We start from the raw sequence: 20,440 nt of genomic DNA on the forward strand, positions 1-20,440 counted from the left end.
CTTTTGTCCTTAATGTCTTTATAAAATCCCTTTGGATTCTCTTTAACCCTATTTGCCACAGCTATCTCATGTCCTCTTTTCACCCCCCTGATTGCCCTCCTAAGTATACTCCTACAGCCTTTGTACTATAAGGATTCACTCGATCTCTGCTGTCTATACCTGACATATGTCTCCTTTTTCTTAAACAAAACCTCAATTCTCTAATCATCCAGCATTTCCTAGACCTACCAGCCTTTCCTTTCACCCTAACGTGAATATACTGGTCTCTGGACTCTCGTTATCTCATTTTGAAGGCTTCCCATTTTCCAGGAAATATGTTAATGTGCAGATTCTGCATATAATTAAACATTGATTAAAGACTAATGGAATGCTATCCTTTATCACAGGAGAAATTGAATATAAAAGTAAGAACACTATGCTTCACCTATATAGGACTGAGACAACAATTTGAACATTGTGTGCAGTTTTGGTCTCTTACTTAAATAAATGTATAAATGCATTGGAAATGGGTCATAGGAGATTTACTAGATTGATACCTGGAATGAGCAGGTTGTCTTATGAGGATTGATTAGACAGACTGAACTTGTTGAATTAGGAGGGACTTGATTGAAGTTTATAAAATCCTGAACTGTCTTAAGAAAGTGGATATCAAAATAATATTTTATCTTGTAGGCAATTCCAAACCAGAGGGCACTATTTAAAATGAGGAATCACCCTTTCAGGACAGAGATAGGGAGATTTCCTTTTCTTTAAGAGCATTGTGCAACTGTTGAACACTGTCTCAGAAGGTGTTAAAGATGGATCATTTAATATTTTTAAAGTAGAAGTGGACAGATTGTGGACAGGGAATCAAAGATTATCAGGAGAAGATGGAAATGTGGAATTTAAAAAACAAACAGATCAGCTATAATCTTATTGTATGGCAGAGCAGGTTTGAGGGGCTGAATGATCTATTTCTACTCCTATTTTGGACAAGAGGAAATTAGCTTGAGAGATAGATCACCAAACCTTGTATTCTTAACAAAGATTGAAATAACCATTTAATACAGTTCAAAAAAGAACATGAATTTTATATTGCTACTTTTGTGATCTCGGGATGTCCAAAGTGCTTCACAGCTAATTAAATATTGAAATATAGTCACTGTTTTATAGTAGGAAGTCCAACCTGCTCATTTACAATGGCATGATCTTGCTCAATCACAAAGCAATTTGTTGTTGTTGATATCCAAATGCTGGGCCTAGCAATACTGCTATTTAAGTAATGTTGAAACATTTTTTTCATCAACCTGAAAGAGAGGATAAGGACTTATCTGAAAGAAAGCATGTCTAACAGTAGAGACAACTTAGATTATAGGCAAAAGGTGGACAGGATCTGAACTCACAATCCGTGACTTTGCACATCGTCAGTAAGGTGCAGCTGATAGCTTTAAGAGGTCTATTTCCTATAAATACCATAATTAAGTCTAACTGCATGTGAGAATACATTGCCTATTGACCATACCAAGCGATGCTCTGACCTTCCAAAGTCAAAACTAGCTGAAGCCAATTTTGTTAAAATTGACATACCCCTGTCAATGAAAGTCACATGAAACAAAGTTATGATGCTGGATCAAGAGAAGGATTAACAATATTTACTGACATATTCTGTTTGTTCCTATCTATTGGACTTTCTATTCTGCCTTTGAGGATCTTAAAATTGTGAAAACAAACCTCCAGTAGAAACACAATGCAAAGTTATAGTATAACATTGTTCATAAATGTCAATCAGCATTGTTTGTATGAACAACGCATAGAAAGCATTTAACCTTCTTCATTCCAATGACAGCTCTGTGCTTTACCTTTGCTGTTCTTTCCACTATACGTTCCTGGGCAAACATTGGGATTCCTCCATTGCTGCGGTTTGCATATTGATTCACAAATGGTGTATAGCTCTTCAAGATCCTCTGATTGATCTGTAATTTGTTAGTTGGCTTGTTTATTTTATAGTAAATTCATTTGCTTCGCTTGACAAGAGAGTTCTAAGCCCCTCCCCCCGCCCCCAGTTAGTTCACAGGAACGTGTTTAAAGATATTGTCCTGATGGTCCACAGCAGCCCCATCTTGGATTCATGCCAGTATGTGCCTGCCGACATTGACCTCAAAACAAAAACCCACTTGTTGGCTGGATATCTGTTTATTTACCTTGATGCGCCAGGCAATTATTCTGTCAGTGATACATTTATCACATAAAAACAGAAGTTGCTGGAGAAACTTGGTAGATTGGTAGCATCTGCGGACAGAAAGCAGATTTAGCGTTTCAGATTCAGTGACCCTTCTTCAGAACAGAACTCTGATTTCTCTGCACAGATACTGCCAGACCTGCTGAAGTACTGCAGCAATTTCTGTTTTTGTTTCAGATTTCCAGCATCCCGCAGTTCTTGGTTAGATTTTATGCATTTATGAGACCTGTTCAAACTTGGCATACAATAGCAATGTGGCCAAGTCCAAAGTAAGTGTTAGGTCCTTCCTCACACCCAGAAAATACTCTCAACTGAGACAACACATCAGAATACCCTTGGCAAAATAACAATATTTGAGGAAACATGTTCAGGCCAAATAACCTGCCAGCAGACCTACCAACATCTTGCTGTATACCACTTATTCTTACTACAAATGAATCACCTGCAATATCAGGTGACAAGCTCAATAAAATATGTCCATATTTACCTGCTTTGATTTCAGCTTGCCCATTTGACGAATGGAGAGGGCAGGAAGAGCAGATCTGACTTTTGAGGGTTTTTGTTTTGTTGGCTTTGTTTTGGAATAAAGTGTTACTTCTGATTCAAACTCACTATCGCTGTCTTCACTTGTTCTGAAAAATGTAGAGGCATTTTTGTTTAGATGCTAATGCATTTAATCAGAAATTCCTGCCATGATAGTATTACAATTAATAAGGAGAAGTATCATTTTTTCTTCTCCATCAGATAAGTAGAGTGTCATCTGTGATAAAATACTGGTACTGCAATAGGAGTAATTTAAAGTCAAGCCCGTTAATGGCACTTTGTTAACCACAAACAACATCAAATCTGTCTCATTTGAATGGGACATTTAGTTCAATGTCACTCATTTCAACTGTGCCAGTTTGAAAAGTGCCTGAAAATACCATAAATATATAACTATGAAAAGATAACTGTCACAGGATGGTAGGTCCAAATGAGTATGGACTTCCTCACTCCCAGTAAGCCAACAGAAATATGCTTTGTTCCTTTATAAGGGGATGATAAAATGTTGTCACAAAATTACCTCAATCAATGGCGGTCCTGACCTTGATTGGAAAAATATCCAAAAACGTAGAATGATGTGCCCAGTGATTTTACTTGCTCAAAGGATATATGGGATCAATTGTTGACTATCACTACTTACTTTTGAGAAGGGAGTGCAAGCTGTCTTCTTGAACAACTGGAGTCCATTTGATGTAGGTGCAGTCACAATGCCATTCAGGAGGAGGTTTCATGGCATTTGATCCAATGACAGTAAAGAAACAACATTATAGTTCCATTTCAAGGTGGTATGCAACTTGGAGGGGAACTTTGAGATTGTGATGTTCCTATGTGTCTGTTGACCTGATTCGCACAGGCAGGAGAAGCCATGGCTTTGGAAGATGTTGTGGAAGGAACCTTGGTGAGTTGTAAATGAAATACAGGAGTTCCTGGCAGGTATATCTTGGTCATGTGGCCTTTCTGCTGCCCCACATTGATCCTATCAGATTATACCAGGAATGCACTGGAAAGGTTGCATTCTATAGACAGGCACATACAACTTACAAAAAGAAGCACAAACTTATAAATCTTGAAGCATGTTTATACAATTTTATACAGTTTTAATATGTGTTGAATTCTTCCAGTGGATTGAATACATACTCTGAATCGAGCACAGCCTCAGGCAAGTTTATCTGGCTTAGCAATGTGCAGCATTGCTGTATTGACTCCAGAGACATCTTATCTTCCAGCTGAAGAAAATTCTTTGCTTGTTGATGTCTTGGCTGCTTTTTCAAGAGGTTCTATGAAAGTATAATAAAATTAAGACTATAGGCACATGAATTTTTAATACTTCAATACTGACAACACTTGTCATAGACATGAATATTTGATTTGTAGGAAAATCTGACAGTTTTATTATTAAGCTTAACTAGATTCAATCTGGATAATTTGAAGCAAAAACGTACCCCAGACAATTAAGAAAACAGACATCTCGAATTAAAACTTCTTGGCCTCGATAGAAAATGGGTAAATTAAACAAAAAGCTAAAACACAATTTGAAACTTGTGGCACCTATTACACACAACAAGAGTGTACAAATGAACTTGGCATGTGAAGTACATTTGATCCTTATCTTAATTGTGTCAACATTTATCATTTTAAAGAATATGAAAATAATCTCAATTAAATCAAAATGAACTTCAAAACCAGGTCAGTGCAAATGAAGAGGATAATAGAGGGCATGATTTTCCAAGAAGTGGTAATTACATAAAGACTGCCAGACCATTCCTTTTTTATGGATTGAAAAAGGTCCATATTTCTGACATGACATTTTGATCGGTGTTTCTTCCAAAATGTGGATCTGTATTTCCATTCTGACAGGTAATGTAGAACATGGTGGGGTGGGGTGGAGGGATGCATGGAGGCAAACCATGCCCCCTTTTTACAGCAGTCAGTTTCTGTAATCTCTCATTTAAATATCAGTAATGCAGTCCCCTTAACAATTCTTGTGGAAAGGTAAGTACATAAAGGAAGTGTGAGGCTAAGATGACAGGAAGTAAGGTGCCAAGGTACAAGCTGAGGGGACTAGGTAACGATGGTAGATTTTCCGGTTCAGTGAGGGTGAAGGTGTGGGTCCAGAGAAGAAGTGGGAATTGGGTCCAGCGGTGGGCAAGAGATTGGGTTTCAGCAGTCGGGGTTACATTCTGATTCCCTCGGGAGGGGGTTCAGGTGGTAGCAGGGGATGATGTTGAGCTGTTGGGGTCTTGGGCATAGAGGGGATGGCATTGGCTCAGGACTTGGAGGGTTTTTAGTGATTTTCGGGAATTATAGTTGTTAAGGGGTGGATGGGGTGTCAGTTACGTTGGAGGTCAGTTTAAAAGTCACTTGGGAATTATGTAGGACATTTAACAGTCTAATATTTCCTGAGTAACTATTTCCTTAACTGCAGTGGAACCTTCTGGATTCCCTGATTTAAATGAATACTTTTGGAGGGGTCTGGGTATTGATTAATTGTCCAGTAGAATCTTTAAGTTCCTGGGAAATTTCCTTGGATTCTGGTGTGTTGGGGAGGCTGTGAGGTCCCCATGCATCAGAAATTCCATACCATTAAATTTATCAGCATTAATCAATAGGGCAACATTGTGTCATTGAAAATGACATGTTTCCATTTTCAGAGATACTCATTAAAAAGGAACTGGACCTGCATTTGGCGAGGTCCTTCTGCTTCGATTGGCAGGACTGGATAATTTAGTAAATGTCTCACCTCTTCATTGTATTCATTTATTTTGCAGCTTCCTTTTACAGCATCCAACTGAATCAAGTTCGAATCTGAATACAAAATGAAAAGCAAAAAATGTTGTAAATACTAAGGATTTTAATAATAGTAAATATACTTTTAGAATTAATAATAATTGTATGCAATATGAGTGAGTTTAGTGTCACTGCTGCAAATGTTAAGTGACTGATATCCTTTCTAACCACAAATGAAGCTCAGTTAAGTGATTTTTGTATGTCACCACCTGAAGAAGGGTCATGGAAGGATGTTTCACATTGATTTTATCTACACCATAGTTACCAGTGCCTAGTTAACTCTTCTGATGCCTTATTGGGAAGTGCGTGGTGAAGTTGTCAGGATTTTGTGGACCAAGTTCTTGAATACTTTTCTGCTTAGCTCAGTTGAAAGTTAATGGGACTCTTAATCTCAGCATCATGGTCTCAATTGTATATGATACGTTACAGTCAGTTCTGCTATAATATGTCTTTTGTTTATACGAATTGGCTGTTATATGATTGGGTGAATAGGGAACATTATTTCTGAAGCACGAACCTTTAAAGTACGTTGACTATAATGTGATTAAATCGCCAACACTTTAAGTGTTGTTTATGTTGCGTGATGTTTGTACACCACTGGGACGCACAAGAGCGCAACTATCGCAATCTGGAAGAACTGCCTGTATTTTATTTAAAAGCTTCAAATTGTATTCAATTAACAGAGTGAGAAACTTTTAGAAGAGGCTGTTTATGCTCAATTCTTTGACAGATATGGTTTGTTCCATTATGAAACACTATCACTGATACATTCAGTGGAAATCATCTAGATTAAGTACTTATAGAACCAGGTATCGTTCCTGCAACTATTGCTACTTTCCCATTTTACTTTGTCATGATTTTGCTAGTCTAATTTTCAACATAACTTTAGGGTAAAGCATGCAATGGGTGCAACACTGTAACTTCAGTTCACCGGATCTACGCATGTTAAAGTTCTCCCTTAGTCTTTTGGCACAAATAAATGCAACAATTGACAAAGCACTACTTTCTATTTTTGGCACACTGGTACTTTAAACTATAGAAAGGAATGTTCTATTTTTGGTACTTATCACTTGCCATAAAGTTTAACCCACAAACAGTGAATAGTTGCTTCCAGTTTGCAATGAGTTTGGTTTTCCCCAATTCACCAAGCAGTAATTTTAGGTGTCTGCTTCCAGGTGCATTCTTGAGTTTGCAGTGAGTTTCCTAAATCCATCATCTGCAGTAAAGCCTCTTGTAATTATTCAGGAAAGCCTATAGCCTGATCTCAAAATGACTTTCTCAGTGTTGTTCCCCATGGCAAATTAAATCATATTAGTCTGCATCCAAATAGGAATGCTGATTGGCTACTCTTGACACCAACTCATTCATCTTGAAGTAAATGGAAAGTTTACTTCATAATTGTTTACAACCCAAAACTTTCAGTACCATTCTGGGGCTTGTGAATGCCCATTGTCAATTTAGAGGTGACTGCCATTGTTCCCAACCCTGACACTGTTTCCCCAGTAACTCAGTCTGGGCTTTCCTTTTATTATTAACTGCCTCAGGTCCAGCAGACTTCAGAACAGGTCACAGGACCTCCTTCATTTTACCTTTAATTTAAAGAAACAGTCCCAAATCATAATGTTATATATCTCATAACTGGAACATGATGAAAGGAGAAAGTGAGGACTGCAGATGCTGGAGATCAGACTCGAGCATGTGGCACTGGAAAAGCACAGCAGGTCAGGCAGCATCCAAGGAACAGGAGACTTGCCTTATTGGGCATAAGATCTTCATCAGGAATGAGGCTTGTGGGCCGGGGGAGGGGGGAGGGGTGGGGGAGGAGGTTGCTGAGAGATAAATGGGGGTGAGGGGGGTGGGGGGAAGTTAGCTGAGAATGCAATAGGTAGATGAAGGTGGGGGAGAAGGTGATAGGTCAGAGAGGAGGGTGGAGCAGATAAATTGGAAAGACGATGGACAGGTCAGAAGGGCGATGCCGAGTTGGACTGGGGACTGGGATAATGTTGGGGGAGGGGAAATGAGGAAAACAGTGAAATCCACATTGATCCCATGTGGTTGCAGGTGTTCTTCCTCCAGGCATCGAATGGTAAGGGTTTGGCGATGGAGAAGGCCTAGAACCTGCATGTCCTTGGCAAAGTGAGAGGGGGAGTTGAAGTGTTCAGCCACGGCCACAATGTGGATTTCACCAGTTTCCTCATTTCCCCTCCCCCCTCATTGCCCCAGTCCCAAGCCTTCAACTCGGCACTGCCCTTCTGACCTGTCCATTGTCTTTCCCATCTACCCGCTCCACCCTCCTCTCTGACCTATCACCTTCTCCCCCACCCTCATGTACCTATCATATTCTCAGTTACCTTCCTGCCCACCCCACCCCCACCATCCCCCTCCCATTTATCTCTCAGACCCTCAGCCCACAAGCCTCATTCCTGATGAAGAGCTTTTGGCCGAACATCAATTCTCCTGTTCCTTGGATGCTGCCTGACCCACTGTGCTTTTCCAGCACCACACTTTCGACCAAGATGAAAAGTATGTTCACCCAAGACATGGAAGAATGCCTGTGAAATGTGCAAAGTGCCCGCTGAGGACACAATGATTAATGCACCAGTCTGCACAAAAATGCTTCTGCTTTATATTAAAATTTCAAACAGAATAAGTGGTCATTTATCTACAGAATCAAGTATAATAAGTCAGATGTGACAAGCAAGAACAAACTGAAATAAAAACTAAGCATGCTGGAAGTACTTAGTAGATAAATTTGAAATGTTAACAATTGTTTCTTTTTCCACAGATGCTGATGGACCTTCTGAGCATTTCCAGCCACTTCAGTTTTATTTCAGATATCCAGCGTATGCAGTTTGTCACTTCTTTAATTAAAGAATGAAATGAAGTGGAATGGGCTCTTATAGTTATTTTGATCAAATTTCTGCAAGTCTACCCAGTCCTTAAATCACACGTGGACTCTACATTTCTGCCTGCACAACTATAAATGAAAAGTAAGCATAAACATATCTTCTAGTTGAAGTTATGTTTTTCTCATTTTAGACAGTACTTCCTTATAAATTACCATTATCAGCAGTGGTTTTTTCATGTTTCTGTCTTTTATCTTCTCCTTCAAACAAATTGAGTTCTGAACTGACTGTCGCAGTATTGTTCCCGCTATGATTTGTTGCTATTGAATATGTCAAATTTAGAATTGCTTCATTAAGTTTCCTACAAAAACAAATTCACAGAGGATTAAATCTTGACTGTTTACTCTGTACATCATTACAGAAAATTAAAGCCTGGTATTAAAATGACATACATACCAATAAATACTTATGCATAACTTGTGCAACATGTTAATTAGCAATATTATAATATTTAAATTAGATATTGAATTCAAATACTTTGATGTAGCAGCAGCAATTTCTGTTGAAGAGAGGAACATGGCTTAAAATACATTGATTCTTTTCCAAGTATTTATATTTTCAAAAAATAAAATGACAGCTAATGGTAGAATGAACACCATCTTTTAAAATGAAATTCTACAATGATAGGGTAGAAGATGGATAAACATCTGCTAAAAAAAAGCATCAAGAAATGAAAATGAAATATGCTGTGTAATGCTTGAACAATCTTCTCTGACAGGTTTACATAAAGTTGATGAAGATGAGAAATTGCTGACAATTATGTCACAAGTGGCTAAGTTAAATATAGTATAATTTAGCCATCATTTTGTATATTAAACTCTTTCTTCCTCAAGTTGCTGAGGATCAGAAACACACCTGGGCCCACGTCCACCCCCTCCAGGTCTCAAAAGGTTTGAGGCATTAAAGTGGAGTCACGCCAGAGAAGAGTGAAAGCTCAACTTTAGGTCCTGATTGGCTGAGGAGAGAAATTCAGCGGTGGAAATACCTTTCATTGCAAATTTTAACATTTGACTTTTCACAGATATTTTGGGGATTCAATCAAGCCTAATAGAGATCTGTTAGGGCACACCCAGCAATAGAAGAAGAGCATGACGATTCAAAATGGCCACTAGCATTCAGCCCAAGCTCCATGGGGTCGTGACCCACGTGTTGAGCAATGTGACATCAACATGTGCCTGAACCTAGAGGCCCAAGATTGTCCCAAATTAGACAATTAACACAGTCAAAACTACCCCCATTGATTGCTTATCAAGAAGTAGGAAAATGCAAGTGGAAAATGTGTTTGGTTATTGACTTTCCTAATCCAAATCTAAGGAATGCTCCTTGTTTAAAGGCTGATTGATCTTGGCTTGCACCTGCAGTAAATGTAGGTTCTACAATGGGGATATGCTCATAAATCCCCATTGTAGAACCCACATATTACTCATTTCCCAATATTACTGCTTGCTGACCATTCCTATGCAAATACACCTTAACAGCATAGTTATATTGTTTGCTCCCGGAGTCCAGCTGACCCAGATTTTCCATTGAAAAAGATCAGTGAACTCCTATTACACATTGTAACCCCCATGCTCCCACCCCCACAATGGCCCAAGTTTCATGGTGTTGAAGTCTAATTGGGAACTTCTGGCTGTTGAAACCCAAGAGAACTGGAACTATGCCTTGCTTTACTTTGTGATATTTAGGCACATTTCCCTGCTTTGGGAGGTGTAAGTGGTCCAGGGAGGAAATCCTGATATTCTTGAGTATGGAGAGAACTTTGGATGCAGTGCTCCTATCTGCCACTATGGCAAGGGATGAGACAAGAAAATCTTCCCTCCTGCCTTGAAATTTTTCTGACTTGTTATAACACTTTATAAATTACCAAACCTACAAGGGATTTTCATCCAGACTAATATAGTCTATAATGCCTTCACAGAAAGTTTTCCCGATTGACATAAAATCTTGAATGTTGAAATGACGCTCAGCAAGTCTGAAAAAAAGGAAGACAAACATCAGAATTGGAAATTACAGCTACAGAACTTTCACAAGGAGCTGTTCAAGACCAGTTTGTGTTTAAAAGTGAGAGTGACAGCAGATAACCATGGTTTTCAACCTTCTCTCTGCAGAAACTCCATGCCTCTGTACTCCTCTACCTTTTGACTGGAGATGTCCATCTTTCTCAAATTATGGGCCAGAGTACTCTGGTCAAAATTAATGAGTGGGTTTCACATAACAGCATACAAGTACAAAATTGATGAGTGGGCTTCATATAACAGCATACAAATACAAGCTTCCACATTCTAAAAGTGAATTTTTCCCTCATCTGCACAAAACGTGGGTTCCTCTCTACGTACAAGACATAATCCCTTCCCATCCACTTAAATACACAATAAAATGAGATGGCAATGAGACCCCAGTCTTCTCAAAAATGAAAAGCCTGAACAAAAAAGCATAGTTTCATCACACAGTATAAAGTGAGCCCCAGATTCAGTATCTTTTCCTTCCTTATCTATTCTTCCTCTCCTTCACTGCTTCCTTTGAATTCTTTAAAACAATTAAAGCTCCAGATCTTTCTCGAGGATTGGCCAAGGCTGATGACTCATTGGTACTGAATAATCATTCTTTGAGTATTCAAAGCCTACATAAATAATTATTAAGTCCTCTATGCACAAAGAAAAGAGAAACCATTAAGATCTTGTTAACGAGAGAATCAAACAGAGCCTGCAATTGGTAGCATCGTTATACCTGCCACTCCATGAGGTTAAATGCTTTAAAAAGAATATCCTCTTTCACTAGACACTTGTAAGTTGGATTTGGTAGCTCTTCCAGGAAGGGTGGATAGGAAAAATACATTCTGGTATTATTCACAAAAATGTAAACTTATTGAAAAGTAACGGTGGTAAACCTAATTTAACTTACACTTATGAGGCATTTGTAAATTCTCAGAAGACAGCTGAGGCAAGAAAACCTAGGCCCACTCCCCTGCCAGTTAATTCATGCAATCATTCTTGCCTGGTTGAATGATTTTAGCCTTCAAGCGCATTTGCAACCCTGGGGGCTGTAATGAACCAATATCCTAACATTCAGTAGATTATTACATTGATGGTCTGCTGTAAGACTTTGCTTTGTCACTCTCAGGCAAAGTCAGTCATCCCACGGCTATCAGCTTTGTCCTCCAGGTTACTGGTGGACTTGTAACCACTGAATCATTAAATTTGTATTCTTGTTTATAATTGTATATACATATATAAATATATTTTAAAAGGTGTGATGTATTAGAGACACAGTGATTTTCTTACTGTTCTTTTATGGCTCCTGAGAATGAGGCTTCTAAGGTGAAGGAATCTATAAGGCCGAGCTGCCTGTACATCACCACACGTCCTGTCGATTCTTTACACTTTTGGATATGAAACTTGCAGCTCTTCCAGTCAAACCTCTCTGGATCCTCACAACAGAAAATGTAATGTAATTTGTTCAGTCACTCGTATGACATAGATGATACAATAGATGATTCCTGAAGAAGGGCTTATGCCCGAAACATCGATTCTCCTGTTCCTTGCATGCTGCCTGACCTGCTGCGCTTTTCCAGCAACACTTTTTCAGATACAATATCTCACCCAAGCTCATTATTACTTTTTATTGAGAATATATAGCCAGCTTCAGTAAAGAGATTTGGATTAAATCAAATTCCACAGAACATTTACAAATTAAACTTTGCTCAAGGTTCTGGAAACTCTTAGAAATTATTTTTAATAAGAACCAGAATGAAATAGAAAGCTTTGAGTCATTAAAGATGAATAATGTTTGATCACTTTGGAATGCTTAGTACTTCTGTAAGAAGTATTACAATAAAGGCCACTGTTAATTGTTCTAAAATGCTTTGGAATCCACTGCAAGCCTTTTCCAAACCATGAATGTGATTTTCAGAAATATTGATTAACTCCAGCCATGGATGACTGCTCTGTAACTGGTTTTAATTATAAGAAACATTGTTGAAAAACACTGTAGAAATTTCGATTAACCTCACACTATCTCAAAGTCAATCTTTGCTCAATGCCCAAGGCTGATAAATATTGTTAAAATAAGACAAAAGCAAAACACTGCTGATGTTGGAAATTCGAAATAAAAATTGAAAATACTGAAGGAAATCAGCAGGCCTCACAGTATCTGTGGAGAGAAAAACAAAGCTAATTTGAACCCATATATAGTATAAAATGAGACCCAGATTCTGCATCTTTCCCTTCTTGTCTATTCTTCTTTCCTTTTACATTTCCTAAGTAGCAAAGCATTTGGAGATAAAAAGGTGTAAATGTTGTGTAATTTATACAGTAGGAAAAGAGGGCTCTAGGGACCCATTTCCAGGGAGAGGCTATCTACTAAGATTCATTATAAACCATTCATTCTCATAGTTACGTTTATTACACTTCCTCACACCCTGCATCCTGTAGAGACTCTATTCCATTCTCCCAGTTTCTCGGTCTCCATCAATCTGTTCTGATTATGCTACCTACCACAATATTGCTTCCAACATGTTTTCCTTTTTCATTAATTCAGAATTCCCTCCCATTATGATGGACAGGATTCTCAACTGTGTTCCATCCATTTGCTGTTCTTATGTCTTCTCTTTCATTCCACAACTTCGATAGGTTTCACTTTGCCCTTATTTTCTACCTGCACCTCTATATTCAAAGGGTTATCACCTCCCAATTCTACCACCTCCAGCATGATACCACAACCAACACACACACATTCCTGTCCCTTTCGTAGTCAGTAATCCTAAAGGACCATTCCTTCCATGACACCTGGTCCACTCTATTTCAACATCTCCCTCATCCTCCTCCCTTGGTACATTTTTAGGAAATTGCAGGAGATACAACACCCACTGCCTCTCTCTTCAGTGTCCAAACATTTGAATATTCCAAAGTGAAACTGTAATTCTTTCAATCTACTGTACTGTATTTGTTGCTCACAATGCAGAGTCCTCTACAATGGTGAGACCAAACATGGACTGGGTGACTGCTTTTCAGAACACTTCCATTCTGTCTACAAGCAAAACTCTGACTTTCCAGTTGCTTGCCATTTCAATATACCATTTTGTTCTCACCCTCGTATTTCTGTACCCATCCCACTGCAATGTTCCACTGGAGCCCAATGCTAGTTGAAGAACCAGCACCTTATTTTCTACTTAGGTATTTCACAGCCTTCAGGACTCAATTTCAGATCACAAACTCTGTCCTCCATTTGGGGAATTCCTCCAATATTCTGTGCCCGTGTCTGGTTTTCTTAGTTTTGCTTTCAGCAGAACTGGCTTTTATTTTCTTATTAATATCCTACTCCAGACCTATTTCTTCTCTCTACAACCTTTATCTTTCCCTTTGCTTTTTTTTCTGAGAAAGAAATAATCTCTAATCTCTTTCTTCCTCAAATCTTACCCTCTTTCTGGTTCATCATTTCACCTCACCTTTCTCTACATCACTTGAGATGAGTTATCATTGGTAAACAAGCTCCCAAACAAGCTGGGAAGTTGATGTCTAATTCAGATGGAAGCACTGGATACCAAGATTTCATTCAATTGGAAAGCCAATGATCTGTAAGTAAAATTAATCCAGTGAAATAAATCATGTCCCACAAGGGGGAAAGGGAGCTGAAACATTCTTTTTTAAAATGAAGGACTGTTCACTAGACTTCCCCCCCAGTTGAGAATTCATTAGCTTGTTCTTCTCTCACTATGTAATTTCCCCATCTTTGATGGTCCTATTGTATTCCTCTCCACTTGATTCAATCCCTACCTTCATTCTCTTCACTTCCAAGTCCCATGACCCATGTCCTTCTCCCATCCTTCTTTTCTATTATTCTATGTCTTTTACTCTCCTGCTGTTTGGTTTGCCTCTCATCTTCTCTGCTATGTTTCCTTTCTCATTTGATTGAATTTAGACTTTTAACCCTGTTTGAGCTGAATGCCCAATCTGTTCTTGGTTAAGTACCGGTACTATCATGGGAAATCAACCAACCCCTAAAAAAAACTTCTTTGAGAGCATCTTTCAAACTCATGGTCGCTACCATCTGGAAGGACAAAAGCAGCAGATGCATGGGGTCATCACCACCTGCAAATCCTCCTTCAAGCAGTACTTCATTCTGACTTGGAACTCCATTACCTTTTCTAAAATGTCCCTAAATTCTAAAACTCCTTTCCTTACAACACTATGGTTGTACCTACCCTCCAAGGACTGTAGTGGTTGAGGGACGCCTCTCCCCATCATCTTCTCAAGAGCAATTAGAGATGGGCACTAAATGCCACCCTAGTCAGCGACATCCAGATCCCATGAACAATTATTTTTTAAAGTAGCCTTAACACTAGTGTTCTGATCATTATTTTTTTGACAGATCTATTAGCAACATCATTAGGGCTGCCCTGATGTTGAAGATTTCATATTCAAAACAAAGGATTACATAATTTATGACTTTAAAAACTAAGAAAAAAGGTTGATTGAGAATTCATTGGAATCATAATGTTCTTTTATGATTCCTAGGAAATTGTTACACAGGTTTTATTGTGAATTAACAAAAACTATTTGAAATACTATAGCTGACTGTACACTTGTTGTAATTTTATTCTTATACTGAATCCTACATTGATTTTATTTTTAAATACTGCTAAGATATACCCCAAGGTAAAGATTGCTGAGAAGTGGGATGATGTGATTTGGGCCTTCCTGGACCAAATAATAAAAAAAGTAAATGTCAGCAGAAATCTAGCAGATTATGAAAACAGACAGGCTACCGTGTAAGAACTAAAAGATAAACATCTCAACAGCGTCTCTGGGGCCTAGATATGGATAGAACTGAGACAAAATAGCCAAGTATCAAGGCCACCCTGTTTTTCTTGCTTTAGTCAAATTTGGTATTGCAATGTCAATGTGCTGATAAGAGTCTCAAAGTAGAAAGATGATGTTGAGAATTATGAGACACTGACTTTGCATGGGTGCACAGACATAAAAACTGCATGTTTTCTAAAGAGCTACTCAAGTAATAGGAAGGTAATTATTAAATGAAATCAAAGTTATTTCTGTGGCTTTAAAAGAAAAGTATGGGATCTTTTCCAAGGATAGAGATCACAGAGGTATGAAGTCTGACATTGGCTGATGCAATGATACCTGGGGCATGACCAAGGGAGCAGTAGCATAGAGATCTCATCTCTACCCGCAACTCAATGGAATACAATAGAATGCGTGATTCTACTGCTCAGCAATGGCCATTTCTCAAATCTTACACCAAATAAAATATAACCACTGTCTTCATTAAAATGTAACAGTTCAAATCTCAATGGACCTTATAAGTGGTGAAAGTGTTAATTAAATCTGATATCTTGAATTCCAACATCCTTCTGGCAAAGATCAGTACTTAACTCTGAAAACATTAATTCCAATCATTTTGCTTGTGAACATAACAACCAGAAGTGATATTTATGATTAGATTCCCTACAGTGTGGAACAGGTCCTTCAGACCTACCAGTCCACACCGACCCTCCGAAGAGTAACCCACTCAGACCCATTTACCCCTGACTAATGTACCTAACACTATGTGGTGCTGGAAAAACACAGCAGGCCAGGCAGCATCCGAGGAGCAGAAGAATCAATGTTTCGGGCATAAGCCCTTCTTCCTGAACCTAACACTATGGGCAATTTAGCACAGCCAATTCACATGACCTGCACATCTTTAGATTGTGGTAGGAAACCAGAGCACCTGGAGGTAAACCCATGCAGACACAGGGAGAATGTGTAAACTGCACACAGACAGTTGCCCAAGGCTGGAATTGAACCTGGGACCCTGGTGCTGTGAGGCAGCAGTGTTAACCACTGAGTCACATGCCACCCCTATCTTGCCAGGTTTTGGGCCAAATGATGGTCTCAAGCAAAAATAAAATGATGGAAGCATACAGCAGGTTGGGCAGAATCTGCAGACTCACTTGTTAACTAGTCCTGAAGATATAAAATGTATGTGGAATCCATGATCTAGCCTTGTAATGAAGCTGCAAAAACTCCTTCATTTCAGGAACAAAGGTGACCACTAGTATTGATCTTAGGTAATACAAGAACTGCTAATATATCGCTGGATTTACAAAGTTCGCAGCTGGTCAATGGAAACAGGATAGTATAGAAACTGAAAGCTAGCTCATGACATCAAATTACTGTCAATAAGCATAAAAGATGGCCAACATAAAAGTGCTTGTAATTAGGCTGAAATACAGAACAAAACACCATTCTGAATTACCCTCTGAGAGATCAGCCATGGAAATATTCTCTCTCTGAGGTAGTTGAGTATTTCAAATTGACAAGTGTTTCCTGTCTGACTGCAGCCATACATAAAAGCATTGGGTTTTCTACTGTGGCCATGGAGATCTCCATACAAAAGGATCTGCGGTAAGGTAAAACACAAAATTAAGACATAAATCCATAATTTTCCACAGATCATCTATTTGTCTTCAACATCATAAAATGAAGATAAAAGCAAATCAACTTAACTGAAGACTGATAATGAGAACAAAGTCTTAGTCCTTAATGATTCAGACTTTTATAAAAAGTACAATATTGGACAGTTGGGGAAAAGATAATATTATAATACAAGGGTATCATATGTTTCTACAAAATATGCATGGTGTGGTCTCTCAGCTGCATCATCTTTGACTCACGTAATAGTCTTTCTGTAGCTCTTCAACCATCTTTTTTGTGTGCCATACTGTAGGGAAGAGTTCCTGTTCTGGATTCCAATAGTTTCGGTTGAGGTCTCTAGCAGAAAGAGAGCACCTGGAATGAAGAGGATGCATTCTGTAAATAAATGTTATGATCCATTATAACTTAACCAGAAAAGCTCAGTTTTACAATAATACATGTTTAAATGCAGTACTGTGGAGAAAGGGCTAATGTTTTTTGAAGCTTTCTGTCTTACACCTATCAAACAATTTGCAAGAATACCATTTTAAGGTCAAAAACAACACTTATAGTGTATGAGAGTGCAGATTAGTTGGCAAGTTAAATTTGACTGATAGAAACATCACCACGGAGAATGCATCAATTGGTGATGACTGACAGGCTTTGTTTATATTTTAAACCAGACAGGTTGCCTGTGATTGGTCAAGGCATAGACATATTTAAATTCTATAAAGCCTCCTGTAGAGTAAATAGAAATTTTTAAAGACATATTAATTAACAAAACTTATCTAGTAGTATGTGTGGTGTTTTTCCAGATGACTACTCCTGGTACCTAGTGACATTTTCCTCCTCTACTCGTATGTGATTGTAGGTAAGGACTGTTTGAGGTGACAGCAATCATGCTTTCTTTTATCTTTGTCTTGGGTGTATCTAAGTTTTATTTTTGCATTTTGGTTACCATTGGTGGTCAGTCACTGAATGTAGTCACAAGAGGCTAGCAGAAAAACATCAAAGTTTATTACACATAAAAAGGAAAGAAATTCAGAACTACTTTACATCGCATTTGACTTGATGGGCCTCTTTTGTATTGAATCATTCTATGATTCTGTATGAAACTTGTTGAAAAGGCCTTATTACAAATATCAGAAATAAAAATTCCACATTTTTTCCTTAAAAAATTCTTATAGACTCCCAAATTTAGTGAAAGGTCACTCTTTTCCATTTTAAAGTTCTCTATTCACTTGGAACAGCTGCAATGGTTTTAATTTCATCAAACTTCTAACTTTACTTGATGCTATCTTCTTTAGTTTATGTTTCTTTATGAGATTGTTAAACAAACCATTAATATAGCTCATTTAATCCTTAACAAAATTTTCTTTCACTCCTTTTTCAAAGTCTTCCAGTCTTCTATTTCTGTAGTTTCTTAGAACTGCTTTCTCCTGTTTTGACTGTTTTGGAGAATGTTAAATTGCACCCCTGCTAATACATTTCCTTTCTCTCTGAAAGAAACCTTCATATTCGCTAACATTCCGGATTGTTCTCTCTCTCCAAAGGGAAAACCTTCTATATCTCCCTGTGTCACATGACACTCTGTTGCTGGGCAATAGTCCAATTTTAATCTCTTCTACTCTTTTGCTAAGGCACAGAACTAATGGCACATTTAGATGTATATAAACAATATTTCAGTCACACAGCACCACTCACAGATCTCTAAAGCAAAACCATATATTCTTCTTCACATATACAACATAGAAATAGAATTCCAACTTATAGCAACCATAGTTTTCATCTTCCATTCAAGTTATTTATATAAAATTTTAAACTGTTGATGCCCCAGCTCCATTTGACAGATGACCTGTCACATCTTAAGAACCAGAAAATGATCAGTTTATGTCTACTGTCTGTTTCCTGTTAGCCAGTGAATCTTCTATCATTGACAATATGTTATGTCTTGCATGAAAAGCTTTTATCTTCCAATAATCTTCGATATGGCATCTTATCAAATGCCTTTTGGAAATCTAAATACAGTACATCCACCAATTCCACTTTATTCATCACATGTTACATCCTCAATAAATTCCAATAAATTGGTTAAGCATGATTTCTCTGAATTCAAGTTGGTTTCCTACGCCTCCTAAAGGCTTTTGAGCCACATCCAATCAGATTTACCTGCAGTATCATGGGAAGGGTCCTTCATTGACAGGCAACCTGTGCCTGATTAAGGACTAGACATTAGGAAGAAGGTATCACCTAAAAGTATTAACCTTCCATTTTATAACATAGAACATGGAAAAATACAGTGCAGAACAGGCCCTTCGGCCCTTGAAGTTGGGCCGACCTGTGAACTAATCTAAGCCCATCCCACTACACTACTCCATTATCATCCATGTGCTTATGGATAGTTTAAATCTCCCTAATGTGGCTGAGTTAACTACATTGGCAGGCAGGGCATTCCATGCCCTTACCACTCTCTGAGTAAAAAACCTGCCTCTGTCTTAAATCTATCATCCCTCAATTTGTAGCTATGCCCCGTCATACAAGTTTACGTCCTCATCCTAGGAAAAAGACTTACCCTATCTAATCCTCTGATCATCTTGTATGTCTCTATCAAATCCCCTCTTAGCCTTCTTCTTTCCAATGGGAATAGATCCAAGTCTCTCAGCCTTTCCTCATAAGACCTTTCCTCCAGACCAGGCGGCATCCTGTTAAATCTCCTCTGCAAATTTTCCAATGCTTCCACATCCTTCCTGTAATGGGGCGACCAGAACTGTACACAATATTCCAAGTGAGACCGCAATAGCGTTTGTACAGTTGCAGCATGACATCATGGCTCTGGAAGGCAATCCCTCTACCAATAAAACCTAACACACTGCATGCCTTCTTAATAGCACTATCAACCTTGGTGGCAACTTTCAGGGATCTATGTACATGGACACCAAGATCCCTCTGCACATCTACACTACCAAGAATCCTTCCATTGACTCAGTATTTGGCCTTCCTGTTATTCTTCCCAAAGTGAATCACCTCACATTTATCGGCATTGAACTCCATTTGCCACCTTTCAGCCCAATTCTGCCATTTATCCAAGTCCCCCTGCAACCTGCAACATTCTTCCACACTGTCCACCATTCCACCGACTTTAGTGTCATCTGCAAACTTACTGACCCATCTACCTATGCTTGTGTCCAAGTCATTTATTAAAATGACAAACAGCAGTGTTCCCAAAACAGATCCTTGTGGCAAACCACCAGTAACTGGACTCCAGGCTGAATATTTTCCATCAACCACCACTCGCTGCCTTCTTACAGAAAGCCAGTTTCTAATCCAAACTGCTTAATCACCCTCAATCCCATGCCTCTGCATTTTTTCCAAAAGACTACCATGTGAAACTATATCAAAGGCTTTACTGAAGTCCATGTACATCATGTCAACTGCCATACCCTCATCAATATGCTTGGTCACCTTCTCAAAAAACTCAATGAGGTTTGTGAAACATGACCTGTCCTTGACGAAACCATGTTGACTATCTGCAATCAAATTGTTTCTTGTTAGATGATTGTAAATCCTATCTCTCA

At 38.5% G+C, this 20,440-nt stretch overlaps 1 protein-coding gene across 1 annotated transcript in view; it reads right to left on the reverse strand.

The window, feature by feature from the left end:
- Positions 1-20,440, reverse strand: part of LOC122546367 (uncharacterized) — a 218,016-nt gene that overhangs the window by 17,171 nt on the left and 180,405 nt on the right. Inside the window, exons 14-22 of the mRNA XM_043685104.2 lie at positions 17,126-17,240; positions 16,708-16,851; positions 11,736-11,881; positions 10,328-10,426; positions 8,610-8,755; positions 5,502-5,566; positions 3,899-4,038; positions 2,706-2,850; positions 1,839-1,952 (exon numbers count right to left, since the gene is read on the reverse strand). Coding sequence (XP_043541039.2) covers positions 1,839-1,952; positions 2,706-2,850; positions 3,899-4,038; positions 5,502-5,566; positions 8,610-8,755; positions 10,328-10,426; positions 11,736-11,881; positions 16,708-16,851; positions 17,126-17,240 — 1,114 coding nt within the window. The remainder of the gene's footprint in view (positions 1-1,838; positions 1,953-2,705; positions 2,851-3,898; positions 4,039-5,501; positions 5,567-8,609; positions 8,756-10,327; positions 10,427-11,735; positions 11,882-16,707; positions 16,852-17,125; positions 17,241-20,440) is intronic.

Source organism: Chiloscyllium plagiosum, unplaced genomic scaffold (assembly GCF_037043375.1).
Source record: "Chiloscyllium plagiosum isolate Xiang-an unplaced genomic scaffold, Cpla_swu_hap1 HiC_scaffold_3, whole genome shotgun sequence".
NCBI classification, from domain to species: domain Eukaryota; kingdom Metazoa; phylum Chordata; class Chondrichthyes; order Orectolobiformes; family Hemiscylliidae; genus Chiloscyllium; species Chiloscyllium plagiosum.